The sequence below is a fragment of the Heterocephalus glaber genome, unplaced genomic scaffold (assembly GCF_053883595.1).
Source record: "Heterocephalus glaber isolate CG9 unplaced genomic scaffold, H.glaber_assembly_v1.0 deba00000122, whole genome shotgun sequence".
NCBI classification, from domain to species: Eukaryota; Metazoa; Chordata; class Mammalia; order Rodentia; family Bathyergidae; genus Heterocephalus; species Heterocephalus glaber.
In genome coordinates this window covers 57991318-58015633 of record NW_028258138.1, presented here as the reverse complement: position 1 = coordinate 58015633, position 24316 = coordinate 57991318, and the positions used below count along the sequence as shown (strand labels likewise).

The window sequence follows — 24316 nt, the reverse complement described above, 5'->3', positions numbered from 1 at the left end:
GTTGTGTGGATTAAATGCATGAAGGGCAAATAAAAATGAGTATTTTAGGGCCGGGGATTTAGCTCAGTGGTTTTGCCACCTGCTGCTCAAGCCCAAGGACCGGAGTTCAGTCACCAGTACCAAAAAAAAAAAAAAAAGAAAAAGAAAATGAGTATTTTTCCTTAAGTAATCAAAACAAGTCTTATTCAAAAGAGTGTTTATTTTATTATTATTTTTTTTTTTGGTACCGGGGATCAAACTCAGGACCTTGGGGTTTCGAGGCAGGTGAAGTGCCACTGAGCTAAATCCCTGGCCCTCAAAAGAATGTTTGAGAGGCTAATCAAAAACCCTCAATACTAGCTTTGCAGTAATTCTAGGGAAATACTTTGAACACATTTTTATTTTACTTGAGTTCCTTGTCATTTTACTTTCCTTTGAACAGGAGCCACAGGTATGCAAATAAACTGGTTTTCTGTTGTGACTTCTAAAAGACATGGATAACCTATAATATCATAGTACTAGGTCTATTTCACTTACTTTTTAAACTGCTTTATAATTCAAAATGTACAAATGAATTTTATATCTAAAATAGTAGTATTATTCAATATGTTATAAAATAAGTCCAAGAAGAATAAAGCATTCTATTTCTCATGGACATAGAAATCCAGGCAAAAGAATATTCTCTACAAAAATTAAAACATAAGCCAAATTTAATTTGTTATTTAAATCTTCTCATAGTTTTAAAAGTTGTGTTTGTGAAATTAGAGTAGTATAAGGGCTTTCTGAATGACACCAGGAGGTTTTAGGTTTATTATCTTTAATAGTTGGTACATTTTTCTCATAAAATTTAGACAATGTAAATTAACACCACCTAAATTAAACATCACTCATCATCCAATAAGCTAGTCTCATCTTTCTTCCTTCTAAAGATGTTCTAGCAAAACTCTTTATATGATGTTCCCGTAGTGGAGTGTTTTAGAGTCAACAATTTTATTTTCCCTGAAAAGAATATCATGAAGTCTGACTAAAAAAATCTACTCATTTAATAAATTTGGTATGCAAAAACTGCCACCAAAATAAACTTTAAAATTGCAATCAGCACACAAAATGAGCATTAAAGTCTAACAGAGTGTTACACAGATATTTTAGCAGAGATTACTTTTAAAATATTATAAAATCTGTACATTGTTTGCAAGCCATGTGGTGCAATACAACATAAACTTACTTTTAATAATAATTGGTATAATATTCACAATAGACTGAAAAACTATTTCCAAGAAAGTCAAAAAGAAACCTGTGGTACATAATGTATCTTCTGGAAAACAAAGATTATATGATGTCAAGTAGGAAGTTTTCATTATGTGCATATACTAGAAAAATATTTATTCTATTCTAAATCAAGAGTTTATAAGTAATTTAATGGTGTTTAAGAACTACTTAGAATTCTAAAATAACACATCTCAAAGTATGGGCAACTTATTTTAGAAATCACTGTGGAGACACACACAGCTGCTGCCTCCCGCACCCTGGGGAAGGTTAGGAAGAGGGGAGAGTGGCAGGAGAGGAGAACTGAGGAAGGAGTGCCCTCCTCTCTCTGGTGAGGTTGTCTTTGCAGCCCCCTCCCAGGCCTCACCCTTCTTTTCTTCTCAAAACATGAAACATAGTCCTTGAATTTCTGGTAAATTTGCCTATAGAACCATCTATATGTGGTATTGTGACAGAGCTCACAATTTCAATTCAGCTTATTTAATGGTTCTAGGCTTGAGGGTCTTTTACTGAATTGTTTTAACTACATTTTAAAGAAATTTACCTTTATTTGAAAATTTCCAATTTAATGAATTACTATTCTTAAGTCTGTACTATATCTGTAATTATGTCCCCAGAACATAGTCCTAAATTATTGTAGTCCTTTCCTAGCATTGTTGATTTGGGCCTTCTCTCCTTACTCTTGTTCATTCATGCTCCATGTTTACTTAGTCTATTTGATAAACTACTTTTTTCCTCCTTTCCTTCCTTCCTTTCTTTCTCCCTCCCTGCCTCTCTCCCTTCCTTCATTCTTTTGTCTTTCTCTTTCTAGTTCATTTATTTCTGACCTGATCTTTACTCTTTCCTTCCTTTAACCTGGTTTGGGTTTATTCTTTTTTTTCTTTTTCTGTTTTTTTTTTTTGTGTGTGTGTTTTAATTAACAAAATTATATGTGTTTTGGGGCATACAATCTGATGTTTTGATATATGTATACATTGTGAAATGATTACTACAATCAAGATAATTTATCACTTCATATAATTGTGTGTGTGTGTGTGGTGAGAACAGTTAAGCTCTTCTCTCTAGCAAAATTCTAATATACAATACAGTATTAATAACTATTGTCACCACTCTATATCTTAGCTCTCCAGAACTTATTTACCCTAAGTGATTCTTAGTTTGAATCTGCTTTTTAGTGAACCTCTTTGGACCTGACTAACTGTAAGCCTTTGCCTCTGTTTCAAGATCAAATCACCTTCATTAATTTGGGAGAGGAGTGTGCAGTATATTAGGCCCAGCACCCAGTGCTCTGGAAATGAACTGCAGTATTATTGATGACATAAAGAAAAACCAGATACAGACATACAGAAAAAAACAAATATCAACAATTATGCCACCCTGACAATAGCAATAATATCACAATAATAAAGTCAAAGACAAATTGAATATTCACATACTATAATAACCAATAAAAGCTACCACTGTACTCCCTCAATAATAGAAAATAGATCTACAATTACAATAAAAATCAAAGAAAAGCAAAATATTGATATGCAGTAAATATCTACTAAATTTAACAACTGTACCACTATTAACAATGGAAAAGAATTCAGTAATAACAGCATAAAGTTAACTAAATATCAAAAGCTTAATAAAGCTTAATGTTGTACTAGTAAAGATGGAAGGGATGGGTAATGGGAGAATAAAACAAGTAAAATTTGAAAAATAAAGGAAAGGAAGATAAAAAGGAGAGAAAAGTGATATAAAGGATTCTATTAAAGAGTAAAAGAAAATTAATAAAATCAGATAAAAGTATGAGAAAAAATAAGAAAAAAGTAACAAAATAAAAGAAAAAGCTATGAAGTAACTCTTGTATAAATAAAAGAAAAAGAAAAAAGAAGAAAAAAATCTCAACCTCCCAAAAAACCAGTGAAGAAAAATCAAACAAACAAAAAAACCATGAACCCCCAAAAATTCCTTCATGTTTTTGAAGGATTAGTTTCTTTGCAGGGTCTGCAATCTGCAGTATTGGAATCTAATACCAAGACCTATCTGAAGCTAAAGTCCTGCCCCCCCCCTTACACATTCACATTTTTGTGTGTAAATGTTAATGTTGGGTGTGTTTGGTCAATGGTCCACCATCCACCATTCAGCTGTAATCATTCTGGCAGCTCTGTTTTCACATGCCTCTATACACCCTAAGTCATGGCTTTCTTTGCCTAGCTTTACAGCCTGTGGGTTTGTGAGGTACCCCTCCTTGCTCTAGAGGTCTCTCTCTCTGTACACCCAAGGTTGTGGCAACTATCTAAGCTGAGCTGTGTCATTGCTCACATTGGCAGATAGGAAAAACAAGCAGACCACTGAATTCTGTGCTGAATATAGGCAGTGGAGTGGGGGTTTGTGTATGGTATGTGGTAGCAAATAAGAGTGATTAATTCAAACAATTTTTGTCTGGGAAAGTCTTTGTCTCTTAAATTTAGAAGGTCAGTCTTTCTGTATATGGTATTCTTTCCTGGCAGTCTTTCCCTTCTTTTAGCACTTTGACTATACCAAACCATTTTCTTCTGACTTGCAGTTGTCTTGCTGAGAAGTCTACTGAGCTTCCTTTGTATATGATAAGTTGCTTTTGTCTTGTTGCTCTCAAAATTCTTTCTCTATCATTATAATGTGTCTCAGAAATGATCTCTTTAATCTGTTTGGGTTTATTTGGCCTTTATCAACCTGGGTATTCATCTCTCTCTCCAAATTTGAAATGCATTCTCTTATTATTTTATTAAATAAGCTTTCTGCCCCTTTCTTTTTCTCTGTTCCTTCTATAATTCTCATATTGTATAAATTGTGCTTGATGGTATCCCAAAAATACACAGGCATTCTTTACTCTTTTTCATTTTTTCTTTTGTTCTTCTGACTGGATAATTTCAAACGCTCTATCATTGAGCTCACTGATTCTTCTGCTAGATTGAATGTTCTTTTGAAGCTTTCTGTGAAATTTTTCATTTCAGTAATTGTGCTCTTCAGATCCAGAATGTCTATTTGGTTTGTTTTTAACTTTATTCAACTTCTAAATTTGTTCATGTATTATTTTCTTGATTACATTTAAATTATTTAAATTATTTAATTATTTGATTATTTTAAATTCTTTGTTTGACACTTCTTAGCTCTCCTTTTCTTTTAGGTGAGTTATTGGAAGTTTATTTTATTCCTTTATTTTGTTATTGATAGGTCTCCCACCACCTCAGCAGCTATTATGTATAGTAGCTGCCCTCTTCCTATGGTGCCTTGCCCCCTCCCCTGTGTGATGTCATACCAAGATGGTTGCTCCCACCAAAGAATAAACCCTTCTTCCCAGCATGCCCCTGTTCCCGCCTACAAAGTAACCTAACACTCGCTCACCTCCTACCACCTAGTGACATCATGGGCTCCTCCATTCCCTAGTCACTACCTCACTCAACCCCACCTCTGTCCCTACAAACCCCACCCCAGTCTCTATAAAAGACTTTCCCTGCCCCAGCCATATTGCTTTGGCTCTCCTTTGTTCAGAGACAGCCCGGCAGATCTATTCCCCTAATAAAGGCTTATTCTGGCCTGGTCTGGTCTTGGTCTTCAGCCCTTTTACCTGACAGTTATGTGTGACTCTTCCTGTCCCCTGTAGTTTTGTAATGGTATCTGCATATTTGAAGAAACAAAATTCTTTCTTGTATTTATGGATTAGCTTTTATTGGGAAATTCCTTCACCAGATATGCTGCCTAGAAATTCTAGGCCTTTTCCCCCTAGCTGCCCTGTGTATCCATTTATTTTGCCTCCATTTTAAGCATCTTTAAAATATTTTGGTCCCTTTGGTGTCTGATTTTGTGAGGTCATATTTCTCCATTTCTTTAAACTCAGTTACTGATGCTTTATTTTGTTACTTTATTCGTGTTGTGTTTTCCTAATTCATAATCCTCGCATTGGTATTTTTCTGCTTCATTGAAGAAATATATACCTCTTCCATTCTTTACAGAGTGGCTGCAGCAGGAAAAGCCCTTCACTAATGATCTCAGTCAGAGATTCTGGACAGGCCATCTGGTAGGGTTCATGATTGCTGCTGGAGTCTTAGTGCATGCTGACTTAGTGTCAGTTTCAGTGCTCTATCAGACACAATAATATATATTCAAGGGTAAGCCAGTAAATATATTCATTTGGTGGGTTTTCATGGGCAAGCCTTTCTGCCTGAGTCCATGATGATGGATTTGAAACTTGGGTTTGTGAGGATTTGGCTGATGCCTGGTTTCACGATGGTGAGTCAAGAGTCTAGATCTATGGAAGCAAGTCTGAAGCCTAGGTCTGTGGGGACAAGCCTGCATTATGAGACTGCTTGACTAGCTTGGCAGTAGTGTGTGCCTAGTAACTGTGGTTGTAGGAACTATCCTGAAGCCTGGGGCCATTGTGAGTAGCTTACTTCCTGCAGATGGAGTTTATTCTTTTCTTAAATCACTACTTTTACCCCCAATTGTTCAATTGTTTCATGTAATGATTTAAATCACTGTATTTTTCAGATTTAGGTCTTTTACCTTTTTTTATTTGGTTCTCTTTCAAATATAATGCTTCTCAACTGACAAATGGGATTATGATGGTCAGTTCTTTTCATTAAAGGTGCAAATTTTTGAAAGTCTTTCCCTTGCCTCCTTATCCATATGGATATGAAAATAGAAACCATTACAATATCAAGAGTGGCTCCATACATAAGGTTTTTAGTTGCCTCTGTATTTCTTATTCTCTGTGAGGTTCAGTTCTCATTTAAAAGATATTTGTTATTGGAGTAATTTCAGGGCATCTAGTCCATAATATTGCTAGACCCAGAAATCCTTCATAGAGTTATTGTCAGAATCAAGTGAGAACCCAGATAAAGAAGTGCTTTGAGGAATAAAAAAAACGTGTTGTAACTCTTTAAAAGGTGTGCTTGTTAATGATCTTTATTATGTAAATAACTCATTGTTTGTACTGATTTATTTTTCCTTTTTCACTCTTGATTTAGGGATGCAATTCTTTTGATCCAGTGGAACATAAGAGCTTTCATGGCTGTGAAAAACTGGACCTGGTTGAAGCTCGTCTTCAAGATCAAGCCCCTTATTAAGTCTATGGGAGTAGGAGAAGAGATAGCCAGACTGAAGGAAGAATACGCACAACTGCAGAAAGCCTTGGAGAATCAGAATCTCAGAGGGAGGACCTGAAAGCCCAGCAAGTTTCCCTCAACCAGGAAAAGAAAGATCTGCTTCTTCAGCTGCAGGCTGTGAGTGGTACCACCACATGTTCTTTATATTGTTTTTAATTATGCTCCCTTGTTCTACAGGCAGTGTTAACTTGAAAAAACAAAACAAAACATAAAATGGAAGCAGGAGCTTTGCAAATACCATAGATTATCATCAAACATACATAATGGAAAAGCTTGAGAAGACACCCTGTTTCACAATGAAGCAATTTCATTGGCAGGATGTCTTTGAAAAAGAATCGAACTATCAGATGGCTGTTTACCATATAATAACACCATAATCTATCAAGGGAACAGGAAGCTTTTAGTCTTAATTTTGAATGACCCATTATCAAAGCAATTCATAGGATGTTAGCTCTGAGAAAAGCTTGACTGAAATCTTCAGCATTATTTCAGTAAGCTTCTAGTTGTATTTCTTTTTTTTTGAGACAGGATCTCACTATGTAGTTCAGGCTGGCTTTGAACTTATGGCAAGCCTCCTGCCTCAGCCTCTCAAATTCTGGGGTTACAGGTGTGTGCCACCATGCTGGGCTTTGTATTTCCTGATTTTTGTCTTCTTACTTTTTCCTTGGTTCAAATCAACATTATTAACTGAAAGGGTCGCTGAAAGGAAGGGGCACACATATGTTCAAACAAACTTTATTGGGGCAGCAGTCTGCAGCCTTGCCAGGACTGACTCACAAAATGGAGACCAGCTGTCGCAGGAGCTGAGTTGGAGGCTTATATGGGGTTTTTGCTTGTGGGGGAGCACGTAGTCCTTTGATGAGGATGGGTGATTTCGGTTAGGGCATATAGCCACAAATTCTGCTTGGGGGACAGAGAAACAGGCTCCAGGAAGTCCCTATCTCATGGGAATATCTGGTGGATGGAGTGACAAGCTCCAGGAAGTCCCTATCTTAAGGAAACATTTGGTGGAATGAGGTGACAAGCTCCAGGAGGTCATTAACTAGGAGGGGTCAAGCCTTAGTTATGTAGAAAGTCCCTGTTAGCAGTTAGGGAGGAGGGCAGGGAGAAGGGGGAGGGAGCTTGTTCTGTGGGGGCTTCAGAATACCTAACACTAATTAGTTGAGTTCTTGAAAGAGCAGTTCCCAACTTTGAGTTTGTATCAGTTACATTTGTGAAACATTAAAAAATGAAAGAAATGATGCTTCTCAAATATTTTGATTAGGCAGACCATGTGTGGAGATGCACTTTTCTATGTATTTTCCATCTGTGCCCCTTTAAACACTGTATGTTGTACAGAAAGTCATTCTTTAGATAGGAGTTACCTAGAATTCAATAGTCTAGCTTTTTATCTTTATTCTGCTTTATCTAATTAGCTGACACAACATAGGGAAAAATTAAGCCCAAGATGGCTACACTTCAGACTGGGAGAGGGCAGCAATTTCCAGGCTCCATCAAGTCTAAATTAGCAGAATTCCAGCACAGGTGCACCTTGTGGTCTTTGTGTAAATAACTTACATAGCGAAGATCGATGCTGGCACATTGCCACTATTGTGTATTTTGCCATAAATCTGGGCTACCGCGAGGGCTAGCAGGCTGGCTGGGGGACTGAGTGTCTGGCTGAAGGACTAAGTGTGTGCAGCTAAATAAAGAGATAGACTAAGGCTAAGTGACTGGGCGGCTGGACAGACAGGGTGAGCTGCCCAGCTAAATAAGGTACACCAGACATTCTCATGACTCTCTGTCTTCTTTGGGCTGCCTGTATCTCTAGTGAACCTTTCGAGCCTAAATTTGTGACAAGACACACAATTTAAGCAATTCAAATAGATAGTAAATTGTCCAAATGGGCATAATGTGGAGGATGGATGTTAAAGTCTAGAGGTGGAAGATGAGGGTTATATTACTTTCCTTCATTATAAGGAGTTACCTGAGATGACTAAAGTATACAAAAAATGTTTATTTTGTCTTAGTTTTAGAAGTTTCTATCCATGATGAGACAGTGCCTTTGCTTTTAAACTCCTGATGGGCTCCTGGATGACAGTGTCAGGAGGTTGGGTATAATGCAAATTGCTTGCCTCATGGCCAGGAAGCAAAAGAGAGAAAAGGACTGGAGTCTAACAATTCCCTTGAAGGGCATGTCCCAGTTACCTAATCTCATTACAGCCCACCTATTAAGGCTCCACCACATCTTTTTTTTTTTTAAATTAAATTCTTTTATTGGTACATTGTAGGTATACAACACAATTACATTTCTCATTGGGAATTGTACCTTTACATAATGCATCTTGGTTCTTATTTTTTCCCCATTCCTAGCCCTCCCTTCATGCCCTCCACCCTTCCCTACTTACAAAGACTTTATTTCCATTTGTTCCATTTCTCATCATTTTTCCTTTCCCTTCTTTCCTTTACCCTGCCCCTCCCACTACCCCTACCCCTTTGGACCTTTTCCTATTTTGCATTATCGATTATTCATTCTAATCATTGGTACATTTTAGGTATACAATATAATGACATTCATTATTGGAAATTTGCACCTTTACATAGTCTCTTTTGGTTCTTATTTTTCACCCTTGCCCAGCCCTCCCTTCAACCCCTCCATTGCTCCCTATTTACAAAGATTTTGTTCCTATTTTTCCATTTTCTCATATTAATCCCATTCCCTTCTATCCTTTCCCCTAGCCCTCCCACTTCCTTCCCCTTTGCCCCCTTTCTTCCTATTTCACATTACCTGTTATACATTTAGTCCTTATTTACACTTTCAGTTTCTCACACCAGAGAAACTATTCAGTATTTATACGTGTGTCCTATTTATTTCACTTAAGAGTATCACCTCAATGTGCATCCACTTAGCTATAAATTTCTCCAATTTCTCATTTTTTATGGCTGAGTAGTACTCCATTTTATTAAAAAACCACATTTTCTTTATCCAGTCTCCAGTTGATGGGCATTTGGGCTGTTTCCAAGTTTTAGCTATTACAAACTGTGCTGCTATGAACATGGACACACATATATCACTGTGGTATGATTCTTTTCATTCTTTGGGGAAGATCCCCAGCAGTGGAAGAGCAGGGTCAAATGGGACTTCCAGTCCTAGTTCTTTGAGGTATCTCCATACTGATTTCCACAGTGGTTGAACCAGTCTACACTCCCACCAGCAGTGGAGCAGGGTTCCTCTTTCCCCACAGCCCCGCCAGCCTTTGTTATTGGATCTCTTCTTATTAAAAGGCTTCTGGACAGCAAGAGAAACCACCAGCAGTGTGAAGAGACAACCCACAATTTGGGAAAATATCTTCACCTGCTCTTCCTCAGACAAAGGTCTACTATCTCGAATCTATAAAGAACTTAAGAAAATCAGACCTCCCAAATTTAAAGACCCAATCTGAAAATGGGCATCTGAAATGAACAGACATTTCTCAGACAAGGAAGTAGAAATAGCAAATAAATACATGAATAGATGTTCAACATCACTTGTCATTCGAGAGATGCAAATGGAAACAATGCTGAGATTTCACTTCACTCCAGAAAGAATGGCTGCTATCATGAAATCATCCACTACATCTTAACAGTGCCACCCTGAGGACTGACCCTTCAACACATAGGCTTTTATATCCAAACTATAGCAAAGATGTTAAAAATGTTAAAAATTATATTTCGATATATACTATCATGAAATCAATCAATAACAAATGATGGTGGGGCTGTGAGGAAAAGGAACCCTGCTCCACTGCAGGTAGGAGTATAGACTGGTGCAACCACTGTGGAAATCAGTATGGAGATACCTCAAAGAACTAGGACTGGAAGTCCCATTTGACCCAGCTATTCCCCTGTTTGGTATCTTCCCAAAACAATTAAAAGAATCATACCACAGTGATATATGTGCACCCATGTTCAGAGCAGCACAGTGTGTAATAGCTAAAACTTGGAAGCAGCCCAAATGCACATCAGCTGGAGATTGGATAAAGAAGATGTGGTTTTTTTCATAAAATGGAGTTCTACTCAGCCATAAAAAATGAAAAATTAGAGACATTTATAGCTAAATGGATGCACATTGAGGCGATACTCTTAAGTGAAATAAATAGGACACACATGTGTAAATACCAAATAGTTTCTCTAGTGTGAGAAAATGAAAGTGTAAATAAGGACTAAAAGGTATAATAGATAATGTGAAATAGAAAGAAAAGGGGCAAAGGGGAAGTGGGAGGGGTAGGAGAAAGGAAAGAAAGGAATGGAATTAATATGAGAATATGAAAACATTCAAACAAAGTCTTTGTAAATATGGAGGGGATGAGGGGTTGAAGGGAAGGAAGGGAATGGGGAAAAAAATAAGAATCAAGATAGACTATGTAAAGGTACAAATTTCCAATGATGAATGTCATTATATTGTATACATAAAGTGTACCAATTTTTAAAAAATTGTATTTCAATCAGACCTAGAGTATTTAAAAAGTTCCTTGCAAAGAAGAAGTTTTATTTATCCTTTTGAAAAGACAAATTAAAAGTTCAAAATTATGAAATGATCTCTACAATTCAAAAACCATTGTTTATTTGATCTATAACATGGAAATGAGTCACTGAAGAAGATTTGGAGGCAGTATATGTGAAAGGATAAAAGGAAAGAATATTTTATTTTCTATGTATTGTAACTTGTGAAAATTACTCCTGGGAGAATCACTGAGGAAAAGCTTTGGCTGAAAATAATAGTGAAGTCTAATTAGTGACTTGCAAATAAACTCATGAATTATAAGTTCATCCTATGTCTAAAAATATGTTGCTCAGTTCAATTTATTATATGTATATTTATTTATTTAAGCAAGTGCACTAGGGCACTTATAAAACTGTTCTAAATATTACATTGTCTACAAGAACACTAATGTCTTAAAAGACCATATTTTAAGGGGGTATCAACCTCAAGCTATGTGCCTACATCAATTCTCCCAGATGCTGTGATCTAAGCAACACACTACTTTCAGAGGCATGTTAGCTCCTTTAGGCCACCAGGACTCTATCAAGTGTTTTAGAGGAGGTCATTTAATCTACTGAATGAGACTGAAAGATTAAAATCACTTCCAAACACAAGCAACTTCTCCATTTCTCAACAACAAGATCTAGGACCTAGGGATATTATTTCAACGGCCTAGGAAAAGTAGGTGAAAAGTGCTGGGCAGAGGGCAGGCAATTACCTCTTTGCAATGTGGGAAGCAGCATTTTCACCTAGCTGATAAATTACTTCCAGCTGTTGGCAATAATTTTCTCCTCGTCATTGCAGGAGCAAGAGACTCTGGAAAATATTGAAGGGCAGTGTGAGTCACTGATTAAATCCAAGATCCACCTGGAGGCCAGAGTCAAGGAGCTGTCTAAGTGTATGGAGGAAGAAGAGGAGATAAATTCTGAGCTGACTGCCAGGGGGCAGAAACTGGAAGATGAATGTTTTGAATTGAAGAAAGAAATCAATGACCTGGAAACAATTTTAGCAAAATCAGAGGAGGAGAAGCTGCTATGGAGCACAAGGTATACTTTCTGTGATATTAGGCAGGCCTAGATGCCTGAATTTCACTCTCATATTACTATTTTGTACCAGAAGTGCTATGTTTAGGTTAATTAACACAGTAGCTTGCAATTTTACAGAGTGGGAATGAGATTGTAATAAAATAAAGGTCTGATGAACTGTGTTAGTTATCCTAACCCAAATTTCCAAATTGAATTTATAGAGCCCATAAATCCTCCAAATGAAATGTTTCATCTGTTCAAATCTTTTATCTTACAAAATCTCATAGGAAGAGAAAAAAAATGATTTAATTAGGCCTCTAAGTATTCTCTTTGGATCAACAGTGAACATGATGTGGTTTCCTAAAAAATGATTTGGGATGCATCTGTATCCCCTGCTCTGTCAATGATTTGGAGTTTAGTCTTGAAACTATCACTTTAATTCTGTTACAGATTTCGACATTTTGTCAGTTGTGGGTTGTAAGCTGATCATCTATGTGTCGATTGATATTGGTGAAGTATCTGAATCAAATCTTTGATAAATAACTCATCTCCAAGATGAAACTGTAATTTGGCAGACAATTAAATAACAATTCTTGTATCTACTGATTCACGTTCATAAAAAGCACATAGGCCAGATATAGCTTGCTTCCACTTTTGCAAGGACTGTGTGCTGGAACCCACTTTCGCAAGGTACAAGATGATCAGGACATACCCTCTGAATCCTCAAAAGAAAGCTAAATGACCTTAAGTTGTAATATTATTGTGCAATAATTTGGTGCTCTAAAAATTGTCCATATAATCAACATTGATATTTGATTTACCAGAATACTCCATTTCCTGATCATTCCAGGTAATGCATCACTTTTTATTGAAGAAAAAGTGAATTTAGAGTTTTAAAAAGTATATCAGGGATTTGGGTAAATGTAGTTCTTGATAACACTTATGAGTTTTTGGACCGTGAAAGAGACAAGATTAGCCTTAGCATTCTCCCCAGCCTTCCAAAGATGGCCCTAAGGAAGCTGTTCTTATATTTTGTCCATAGGCCAAGAACCTGACTGTGGAGGTGGACTCTCTAAAGGAGGATATTAGCAAACTTAACAGAGCAACCAAGGATGTGCAGGTAGCCTATCAGCAGACTCAGGACTACCTGAGCACAGAGGAGGAGAGACTGAGCAACCTGAGCATAGCAAATCAGAAGCTGGGACTGCAAGTAGATGAGGTAAGTAGCAATAGATGTAGCTAGTTCTCTGTCTGTCTACATATATACATACGTCGAATTTTTACTCAGTTAATTTACTTGACAGATTTTTGCTAGTTATAGGAAATTTCCTCCATTGGTGAAAAGTAAACATGTCAATAAACAAGCAGCCATATTCTAACTAGTATACAGCTTCTTACTAAATTAGTATCTGTATCACTGTTGGTAGCACTAGTCCAGACAAAACTGGCATGTTCTGACCAGCTTGGTGGGGTATCAGGATGTGACATATGCCACAAACGCTTCAAGCTATTGGTGGAGGCAATGATTTTTTTTTTCCTTTCTGAAGGAAAAAGGAGAAAATTTTAATGAAATGCAATTAGGTGATAGAACACTAAGTGTTCTAAGAGTGTTCTAAGAGAAAGAAAAATGGAATGAGGCATTGGGTTTAAGAATTAATGTTGTGGGTCTAAGGCACTTCTCAGTGGGGCTTCATGAGCATGGAAGACAACAGGATTGATAAGGAGCTGAGTCATGTCAGCTGTGTCTACTGGGCATGTCCTTTCCTATAATTTACTCTGTTTTCATTGAATGTTTGAGATGCAATCCATATGAATGAACCTTTAAAGAGCTCCAAGTAAAGAAAAGCTACTGTAGATTGTTTAGTTTTGTTTTTGGTTTTGGTACTGGGGATAGAACTCAGCACCTTGTGCTTGCAAGGCAAGAGCTGGAACCACTGAGCTAAATCCCTGGCCCAAGTTACTGTAGATTGTGCTGGAGAATCTGGTGCTCATGGGTCCTAGTTTGGGACTTCAGAATTTTCCAGGGGTCTTTATTTTTCTTATTGCTGCCTCAGGGTAGTAGGCCTTAGGACAAAGGTTGGGGGCTTGGCCTTGGGACACTGGTTCAAGCAAATGGAGGGGAGTGGTCCTGTAGTCCTGCTTGTACTGTCTATGTTATTCCTCCAACAGACCTGGTCACTGAAAATCTACTAGGAGTGCTGAGGGTGGAACGTCTGTCTTCTACAGCTACTTCTTGCTGAGTAGGGGTGTTAGCCCAGCTATGAGAAGACCATGGAATTCTTGCCCTGCCTGATTTAGGGGGGTAAAAGAGCCTCCTCCTCCAAGTTTGTCTTGATGAGTCATAGATATAAAGGCAGGCTTTGGTTCCTGGCTCGGATCATCATCTGTAGTCTAAAGGCAGAGTTGAGGTCCCTGCAGTCTGCATGCCACTTTTTACTTCCTGTTGCTGGGATCTTGAATGGGGTTATAGGTTCTTGTGTGCAACAAAGAATTGGATGTGGCACACAATGATAGACAAAAAACAGCAAAGTTTAATGAAGTGTAATTAGGCTCAGAGTGAATGGGCTTCCACCAGCAGAAAGGAAAATGGCATGAGCCAACGATTTTTTTAGATATAGCCACATAAGAAATATAAACATGTATGTACTGCAAACATGTGCTAATAAAAATTTTAAAAAATAAAAATAGCCAAATGGGATTATATCAAACAAGGAAGCTTTTATGTAGCAAAAGAAATAATCAACAGAAATATACAGTATAGGAGGAAATAGTAGCAAACTATCCAACCAAGGGATTGATATCCAGGATATAAAAGGAACTCAAGAAGCTGAAAACCAATTAAAAAACAGGAACAAGAAACCAATTAAAAAATGAACTAAAAATTTGTTTAAATGAACTAAAGAACTAAATAGGAATTTTTTAAATGAAGACATACAAATGGCCAACAAGTACATGAAAAATGCCAGTTTCACTATAAGTGAAATAAAAATGATGATGAGATATCTCACCCTCTTAGAGCAGCTATCATCAAAAAGACAAAGAATAACAAGTGCTAGAGAGGATGCTGAGAAAAAGGAACATGTACATTATTGGTGGAAATGTAAATTTGTACAGCCATTGTAGAAAACAGGGTGAAGATTTCTCAAAGAACTAAAAATAGTACTACTACATGATCCAGAAATTTCAGTTCTGGGTACATATACAAAAGAGATAATATTATAAAAAATGGGCATCTGAAATGAATAGACATTTCTCAGACAAATAAGTAGAAATAGCAAATAAGCATGAAAAAATGTTCAACATCACTGGTCATTCATGAGATGCAAATGAAAACAATGCTGAGATTTCACCTTACTCCAAAAAGAATGACTGCTATCATGAAATCAACCAATAACAAATGCTGGTGGGACTGTTGGGAAAGAGGAACCCTGCTCCAATGCTGGTGGGAGTGTTGACTGGGGCAACCACTGTGGAAATCAGTATGGAGATACCTCAAAGAACTAGGACTGGAAGTCCCATTTGATCCCGCTATTCCCCTGCTGGGTATCTTCCCCAAAGAATTAAAAGAATCGGGGCCGGGGATTTAGCTCAGTGGTTCTGGCGCCTGCCTTGCAAGCGCAAGGTCCCAAGTTTTATCCCCGATACCAAAAAAAAAAAAAAAGAATTAAAAGAATCATACCACAATGATATATGTGCACCCATGTTCATAGTGGTACAATTTGTAATAGCTAAAACATGGAAGCAGCCCAATTGCCCATCAACTGGAGACTGGATAAAGAAGATGTGGTTTTTAAATAAAATGGAGTACTACTCAGCCATAAAAAATGAGAAATTAGAGACATTTATAGCTAAATGGATGCACATTGAGGCCATACTCTTAAGTGAAATAAATAGGACATGTGTAAATACTGAATAGTTTCTCTAGTGTGAGAAACTGAAAGTGTAAATAAGGACTAAATTGGATAATAGATAATGTGAAATAGGAAGAAAAGGGGCAAAGGGGAAGTGGAACTGGAAATGGTAGGGGAAAGGAAAGAAGGGAATGGAATTAATATGGGAAAATGAAAAATGGAAACAAAGTCTTTGTAAAAAGGGAGGGATGGAGGGGTTGAAGGGAAGGCAGGGGAAGAGGGAAAAATAAGACCCAAGAGAGATTATGTAAAGGTACAAATTTCCAATGATGAATTTCATTATATTGTATACCTAAAATGTACCAATAAAATAGTATTTTTTTAAAAAAGATACTTGTTCTTCCATGTTTGTCACAGTGCTATTCACAGCAGCCCAAATAGGGAATCAATATGAATGCCCTTCACTGGATGAATAGATAAAGAAATTTGGCATATTTATACAATACAATACTATTTAGCAATAAGAGAATGAAATCTTGTCATGTGCAGCAACAGAGATAGAACTAGAGGTCATTGGGTGAAGTGAAATAAGCCAGACACAGAAAGACAAATACCAAATGTTCTTACTGTGTGTAGAAACTAGTAAGTCAATTTTGTAGAACAATGGAATGAAATAGTAGTCATTAGATACAGTGAAGGGCAGGGGTAAGGGGAGGTGGAAAGAGGTTCAGTGCATGGTACCAAGACACAGAGTTCAGGAATTACTTCAGGTTCTTCTTGAGCATACTAGGGTAAGTAGGTTAAAACAATCCATGATATATTTCAAAATTATGATGAGAATATGAATTTCTCAATACATATAAATGATTAATGTTTGAAGAAATGGACATAATTACTATCCTGATTTGATTTACTAAACATTGTATACACGTATTAGATTACTGTAATGTAATTCACAAAGATATACTAATATTATGTCTCAATTTAAAAAACCATAACAGCAGCAAAAGATAAGATGGAAAAAGTCTCCTCCCAGATGCTTAGAGATATGAAGACTAGAGTTAGAAATATCAACATTTATTACCCAGAAATAAAGAAACATCTGACCAATGGCAAGCTGGAAAGGAAGAAAAAAATAAAAATACAGAAAATTTTTAAAATTTAAGGTAGAGGAATGCATCAGTGGATCATAATATAGCCCTTATAGAAAATCTAAATGAGTTAAATTAAAAGACAAATTTTCTACCAGCTTACACTCACTAGGATAGGCATTATCAAAAAAAAAAGTAGAAATTGTTAGAAAATGGAGAAATTAGAGCCTGTTTGTACTATTAGCCGGGGTATGAAATAATTCAGCTTCCATGAAAACCAGTGTGGCAATTTCCCTCAATATTAACAATTGGAATGCCATATAATCCAGCAATTCTGCCTCTGAGTATATACTCAAAAGAACTGAAACAGGGACTTGAAGAAATATTTGTATACCCTGTTCATAACATTGTTCACCATCACCAATAAGTGGAAGTAACCCAGGTGTCTGCCAATGGATGAATGGACAAGCGAACTGTGGTACATGTACATATAATGAATTTTTAATTCAACTTTTAAAAGGAAGAGTATTCTGATAAATGCTGTGATGCTGTGATATGGAGGTAAGGGAGATGGTGAGTTGGCTATTGCTTCATGAGTACAGAGTTTCTGTTTTGTATGATGGAAAGAGTTCTGTAGAAGAGTGGTTGGAGAGGGGTTGCATACAATGTGAATATACTTAATGTCCCTGAACTGTGCACTGAAAAATGGTTAAAATGACTAATTATATGTTAGGGATTTTGCCACAATTAAAAGAAGACAAATTCCAAGTCTGGGGGGGGGGGAGTATGACATGACGTTATGAACTAGAAGAGGGCACCAATGGGGTGAATGGGGCATGTGAGACCTGTTTGAAAGGGCCAGCAATATTTGGGAAGGTTGCTGATATTCATGGATTCTCACATCATGACAGATTCATTTGGTGTTGCTTCAGGTAGCAGAGCTGGGACTTGTGGATAGAATTTACAGAGAATATTTTTACTTCTCATGAAGAGACACTTCTGAGTTAATGGACTCATCCATGCATAAAATGAACTGTCATGCGAAGAAGAAGTAAGATTCCTATCCCTGGAAAGTGATCCAACAGGAGGCAACTAGTCACTTATTATTTGTTCAAAAGTCTATAATCTCTAGAATTGGCTTCTATCTCCATCATTCCTAGGTTCTTTTGCTAACTTATTGATGCATGCAATTTTTATTTTCAAGAACCTATGTAAGTAGGCAGCATTTACAGAATCTATGCTTATACTTTTCTCATATTAGTATATTATAAACTCCACCTATTTATTTGGTTAAATAATCGTTCTCTTTGTCAGTTGGAGGGCACCCTTGAACTGGAGAGAAAAGAGAGAATGATCTATGAAAGAGAAAAGCACAAACTAGAAGATGATTTAAATGTGACCCAGGAAAATATGGAGAACCTGGAGCACAACCAGTGGTAGCTAGTAGAACAGCTGAGGAAGTAAGTGCCTTGCTGCTGTGAGAACTTCTTGAGGGAGAAGGGACAGCTCTCTTAATCCACTTAACTCAGAACCCAGGCCAGACATTTGGAGACCTAAGGCAAAGACAAAAGGCCTAGGAAATGATATTTTTCTTTGCTGGACTTTATTATATAGTGTCAATCTGTCTATCTATCTATCTATCTATCTATCTATCTATGTTTTACCACATGTGTATTAAATGAGCGAAAATACATAATCTAGAAGGAATGACTAAGAAGATATATGACTAGCAAATAAAGTTATAAAACATATGAGAAATGAATTATTGGAAATTTGAGGCTATTAGTCAAAAAATAAAAATGACCCACTTTTAATCATGATGACACCAATGGCAATGTAAAAAAAATTGACCTTGACAAAAGTCAGAAATACCCCCTGATCACTTAAATATTGCCTGATATACCTTTCTTAATCTTTATATGGAGTTTTTTTTTTTTTTGGTCAAGTGATTTACTACATAAAAATTAAGTCTTAAGATTTAAGCAAAACTTGAAAATAATAAAAATGTGGGAGACTTTCAAATTGTATATTCACATGGGTTCTTTATATCCCAAGTGATTTGGGGAAAGATGTTTCTTTCAGTTCTTCCAGTTGGTGGAATAGGCTTTCTTACCTTGTCCCTTTTGTCTTCTGTTTATCCGAATTTTTTGTTTGGTTGTGTCTGTTTTTTTTTTAAAGAGGGGGGTACTAACCCTTAAGGAGTGCAACTTGTTTAGATCAGATCTATAAGAAAGGAAAATAGTAAGATCCGAATGAAAAAAGACTTGATTTTTTTATACAATGGAGTACTACTCAGCCATAAAGAAAGATATACTTGAGACATTTATAGCTAAATGGATGCAAATTGAGACTATACTCTTTAGAGAAATAAACTAGATTCATATGTGTAAATATCACATTGTCTGTCTGATGTGAGGGACTGAAAGTGTAAATAAGGACCAAAATATATAATAGACAATGTGAAATGGGAAGAAACTGTTCAAAAGGAAAGGGAAACTAGGGAGGGAGGAGGGGGAAAGGAAGGAAAGGAAAAGATAAAAATGAGAAAAGAAGGAAAAAAAGGAAACAAAGCTTTTGTAAATAAGGAGGAAAAGAGGGGTAGAAGAAAGAGGAGGAGAATGAGAATAAAAGAGAAATCAAGATATATCATGTAAGGGCTGGGGATTTAGCTCAGTGGTTTTGCCGCCTGCTGCACAAGCTCAAGGACCCAAGTTCGATCCATTGTACCAAAAAAGAAAAAAGATATACCATGTACAGGTACAAATTCCCTATGATGAATGTGATCATAATGTGTATCTAAGTTATACCAATAAAATTAATTAAAAAACAAACAAATATAAGATAAAGCCAGGTTAAAGATGGAAGCATATCAGTAATTGGGATCCGTAGTAAAAAGCAAGAGAAGAATGTCAAGCAAGCAGCTTTGAGCTTCTAGCTTTGTTTGTTGGTTTGTTTGTTTGAGTAAATGTGTTGCCATTATCTATCCCCTTGGAGAGGCTTGACTAATGTTGTACTAGTTACTAACTTTGAAAAGTGTTTGCAAAAGATGAAATAAATAACCTAATGAATATGATGGCATGATGTAAGGCAAAAAGATCATAGAGCTTCCCTAGCACTCAATTTTGAATATTATGTTTCAGCTCAGCAGAGTAAAATAATACTCCTTGTAGACCACAGTTCAAAAGGTTTTAAAAATCTATACTTTAAGGAAGCTATAATTTCATCATTAACACCTTTTCTCTAGAGTGGAGCTTGGGGCTGTAGAGGGAAGAGCAGCTGATCTCCTGGGAGGGCCTGGCCAGGCCAGCAGAGCAGAGACATCGGTCGGACAGTGGCGAACATGAGCTTTTGACACATTAAAGGCTTTCTTGATCATGGATGGTGAAGATATACCAGATTTTTCAAGTTTAAAGGAAGAAACTGCTTATTGAAAGGAACTTTCCTTGAAGTATAAGCAAAGCTTCCAGGAAGCTCAGGATGAGCTAGTTGAATTCCAGGAAGGAAGCAGAGAATTAGAAGCAGAGTTGGAGGCACAATTAGAACAGGCAGAGCAAAGAAATAGAGACCTGCAAGCTGATAACCAAAGATTGAAATACGAAGTGGAGGCGTCAAAGGAGAAACTAGAACATCAGTATGCACAGAGCTACAAGCAGGCTTCTGTATTAGAAGATGATTTAAGTCAGACCAGGGCCATTAAGGAGCAGTTGCCTAAGTATGTAAGAGAGCTGGAGCAGGCCAATGATGACCCAGAGCGAGCAAAAAGAGCAACAATAGTTTCACTGGAAGACTTTGAACAAAGGCTAAATCAGGCCATTGAAAGAAATGCACTTTTAGAAAGTGAATTTGATGAAAAGGAATCTTTGTTGATTTTTGTACAGTGGTTAAAGGATGAAGCAAGAGATTTAAGGCAAGAACTAGCAGTTCGGGAAAGACAACAGGAAGTGACCCCAAAGTTGGCTCCCAGTTCTCCAACTCTGGACTGTGAGAAGATGGATTCTGCTGTCCAGGCTTCTCTCTCCTGCTATGCCTATTGGGAAAGGAACAGAAAACAGTTTTCCTTCCCCAAAAGCTATACCAAATGATTTTGGAACCAGTCCACTAACTCCTTCAGCTAGGATATCAGCACTAAACATCGTGGGGGATCTCTTACAGAAAGTAGGGGCTTTAGAATCCAAGTTAGCAGCTTGCAGGAATTTTGCAAAGGACCAAGCAGCGCGAAAATCTTATATTTCAGGGAATATTAACTGTGGAGTGATGAATAGCAATGGCACAAAGTTCACTCAATCAAGGCACACATCTTTCTTCAACAAAGGGGCAGTAAAGGGCTTTGACTCAGCTCCTCCTCCTCCTGGTCTGGGCTCCTCACGTCCGTCATCAGCACTGGGTATGCTGCCTCTCAGTGTGTGAGTGCCTGGCCTCCAGGTGGAGGCTCCTGCCCTCCTCCAACAACCCAGGACACCCACACCTCACCCTTCAGTGCCTGGGCCCAGCCCTGTGCCCCTCTTCCTGCCTCCCCATGGCTGGCAGAGGGCAGGCTGCATGCAGTGGCGGCTGCTGGGCCTTGCCCAGCCCCAGGACTCTGCGTGATCTAAATACTGGCTATTTTCTCTTCTTGTCATAGTGCCATTGGTTTCACATGATTGCACTTTTGTGGGTCACAAGGTGATACATACGTGTATTACTGGGTCACTGGATGCAGAAGTACCCATTCATCACACCTGCCTCATAGCCCCCACTCTGCTGTGCTGATAGGATTTAGTTGTGTTTAGGACATTGCAGATCTCTAGAAGTTCTTCCCCAAACCAGGTTAATGTGTGCCCTCCTCCTGAGCTCCCACCTAAGCATCTTCAGTGCTCATAATCATGTGTCCCCAGTTCCACCCTTATAGTTTGGGCCTGTTTCTGGCAAAGAGTCAGGAAGGTCACTGAATTCGGGAACATCGTCTGCACCTTCTCATTTTACATAAGCAGTCACCGTTCCATATACTTGCCTCCCAAAGCAGTGAAATGCCTGTCTGAGCCATGGATGGCAGGAGCCTCCAGGGCCTGGGCACTCCTAAGGCTAAGCCTCTGTGTTGCCTCCTCTTCCACGTACCTCAGACTCAGGGGAGGTAGGTGGCAACCTCCTCGCCAGCTTTCTGGTCCTTCAGTTGAGTGATATTTTCAGATTTTTGTTTTCACATCTGAGGGTCCATTCAGTTGTGTAGGGAAGAATTGGGTGGCCTAATTCTGGGGGCTGGTGATGCCAGTTCCTAGGGGCAGACTGACCAAAAGTGGTTGTCCCTGTGCACCCTTTGATTACTCTCATGCTGCATTTACTGTTTACACTTGTTTTATTGTAGATAGGTTTATAAACATTATTGCCTAAGATATTTGTATATAACTTGGGCTTTGTAGCTTTTATTTATTCAGAACTCATATGGCATGTTAATGACTTATGATGGTGTCCTACTCTGGGCAGCTGTATAGGATCATCATGTGGTTAAAAAAAAATACTTCCCCTCCTCCCTCCAAAATCTTTTAATGTGGAAACAATACATTTCACAGAAAAAAAGGAAAAAAAAAAAAAAACCTTTTCTCTAAGTGGAACTAGGGGTACTTGAAATTTAATACAGGTTAAAGAGGGCATTTCAGATTAGTGATGACAAGATAGTAAATGGTTTTGGGACTACTAGCTACTAATTTCTTTGAAGTAAAAGCTAAGTGTTCACCTCATTCTATTTGTAAACACAAAATTCAGCTGCATTAAAAAATTCAGTGTGAAAACAAAGTTATACCCCTGGTAGAAGAGGCAACATTATTTACAACAGCCAAGATATGGAAACTACCTAACTACCCATTGATGTATGGATGAGAAACAAAGTATGGAACATACATGGAATTAAATATTATTCATCCTTTATAGAAGAAAATACTGCCACATGCACTAATATGAACCCTGAGGACATTATGTTAAGTGAAATAAGCCAGTCACTAAAAAATAAATACTATATAATTTTACTGATATGAGGTATAAAATGAAACAGAATAGTTACTGCTGGGCACTGGAGGAAGGGGAAACGAGTAGTTGTTCTTCAGTAGGAATAAAGCTTCAGTTATGCATTATTAAATTTTAAAAATCTGTACAACATTGTACCTAATAATAATAGTGCATTTTGAACTTGAAATTTATTAAGAGGGTAGATCTCATTAATTGTCCTTATTACAAGTAAAAATATTAGAAGGAAATACATATGATAAATCTCAGGAAATTGAGAGTTTAAGTTATCTTGAGCAAGTCACAAAAAACCAAAGACATAAAAATTATTAAATTTGACTACATAAAATTTTTAAACATTTCCATAGCAATAACAAATATAAAGTGGAGAAGTTATACAATGAGAGAATTATTTGCAATAGATATGAAAAAACAAATATTAAGAATATTTACAGAAAATCTGTAGTTCAATAACTAGCTGAACAATCTGGTAGAAAAAAATTAGGTAAAGGAGAAACAGGCAGTTCATTTAATTTTTTAGCCATTTAGAAATACTAACAGTTGAAAAGCTGCCATCATTAGTTCACAAGGACATTCTGAATAAAGCAATAAAATATTAATTTCTTCTCTAAGAAAAATTTAGATATTTGCTCATATTAAAGGGAAATACAGATAGATAGTGATCTCATATTGCTACTGGGGAGCAAAGGGCAGAATATTAAATATATATACATATATATAATATATATAATATATATATTTGTGTGTATATATAATATATATATAGTGTGTATTGTGTGTATATATATTGTGTGAATTGTGTGTATATATATCTAATATATATTTTATATATATATATATATATATATATATATATATATATCTCCCAGCAGTTTCCTGCCCAGTATGTACTCTAGAAAGCTTTGACAACAGAACATGTATTTCAACTGTGTTACTTGTCAAAGCAAAATACTGGAAGAAACCTAAGTACCTATTAATAGGGACATTCACAAATAAGCTACCGATGGTCTTCATCATGGAATACCATGTCACAATTAATTTTTAGGTGAAGTAATAACTTATATGTGGCCCAGCACAGAAATTTTTCCAATATATTATTTGGAGAAGAATAAGTTTGATTTAAGAATAAATTATAGATCTATATATATAAATGTATATTATGACTTTCACAACAAAGAAAATGAGACTATTTCTACACTACATATGCAGACCTAAGCATAATCATGTGAATAGTTGGAAAAAGTCTGGAAAGGTTCACAACAAATGCATCATAGTAGCTCCCTTGAAGAAGATAACAAGGATTTGGTGTAATAGCCAAGATGATATCAGATGGAAATATAATGGTTGAGTTTTTATGTAGTTATATGTTATTATGTAATTTAAAAATATTTAAACACAATATTATTCTTAAACAATTCCACTTTTTACCTCTCTAAAACAGGAAAGAATTAGAAATGAGTCAGATGAATTCAAA

General features: G+C 36.9%; 1 protein-coding gene and 1 pseudogene across 1 annotated transcript in view; both read left to right on the top strand.

Annotated features, from left to right (window-relative positions):
- The window catches only part of Myh15 (myosin heavy chain 15), a 78049-nt gene extending 64944 nt beyond the window's left edge, over positions 1 to 13105 (top strand). Inside the window, 4 exon segments of the mRNA XM_087214915.1 lie at positions 6240 to 6406; positions 6409 to 6494; positions 11683 to 11924; positions 12946 to 13105. Coding sequence (XP_087071041.1) covers positions 6240 to 6406; positions 6409 to 6494; positions 11683 to 11924; positions 12946 to 12958 — 508 coding nt within the window. The 3' untranslated portion in view covers positions 12959 to 13105.
- A 6989-nt stretch (positions 13106 to 20094) lies between these two features.
- Positions 20095 to 21309, top strand: LOC101710848 (nuclear distribution protein nudE-like 1 pseudogene; annotated as a pseudogene).
- The last annotated feature ends 3007 nt before the right edge of the window (positions 21310 to 24316 follow it).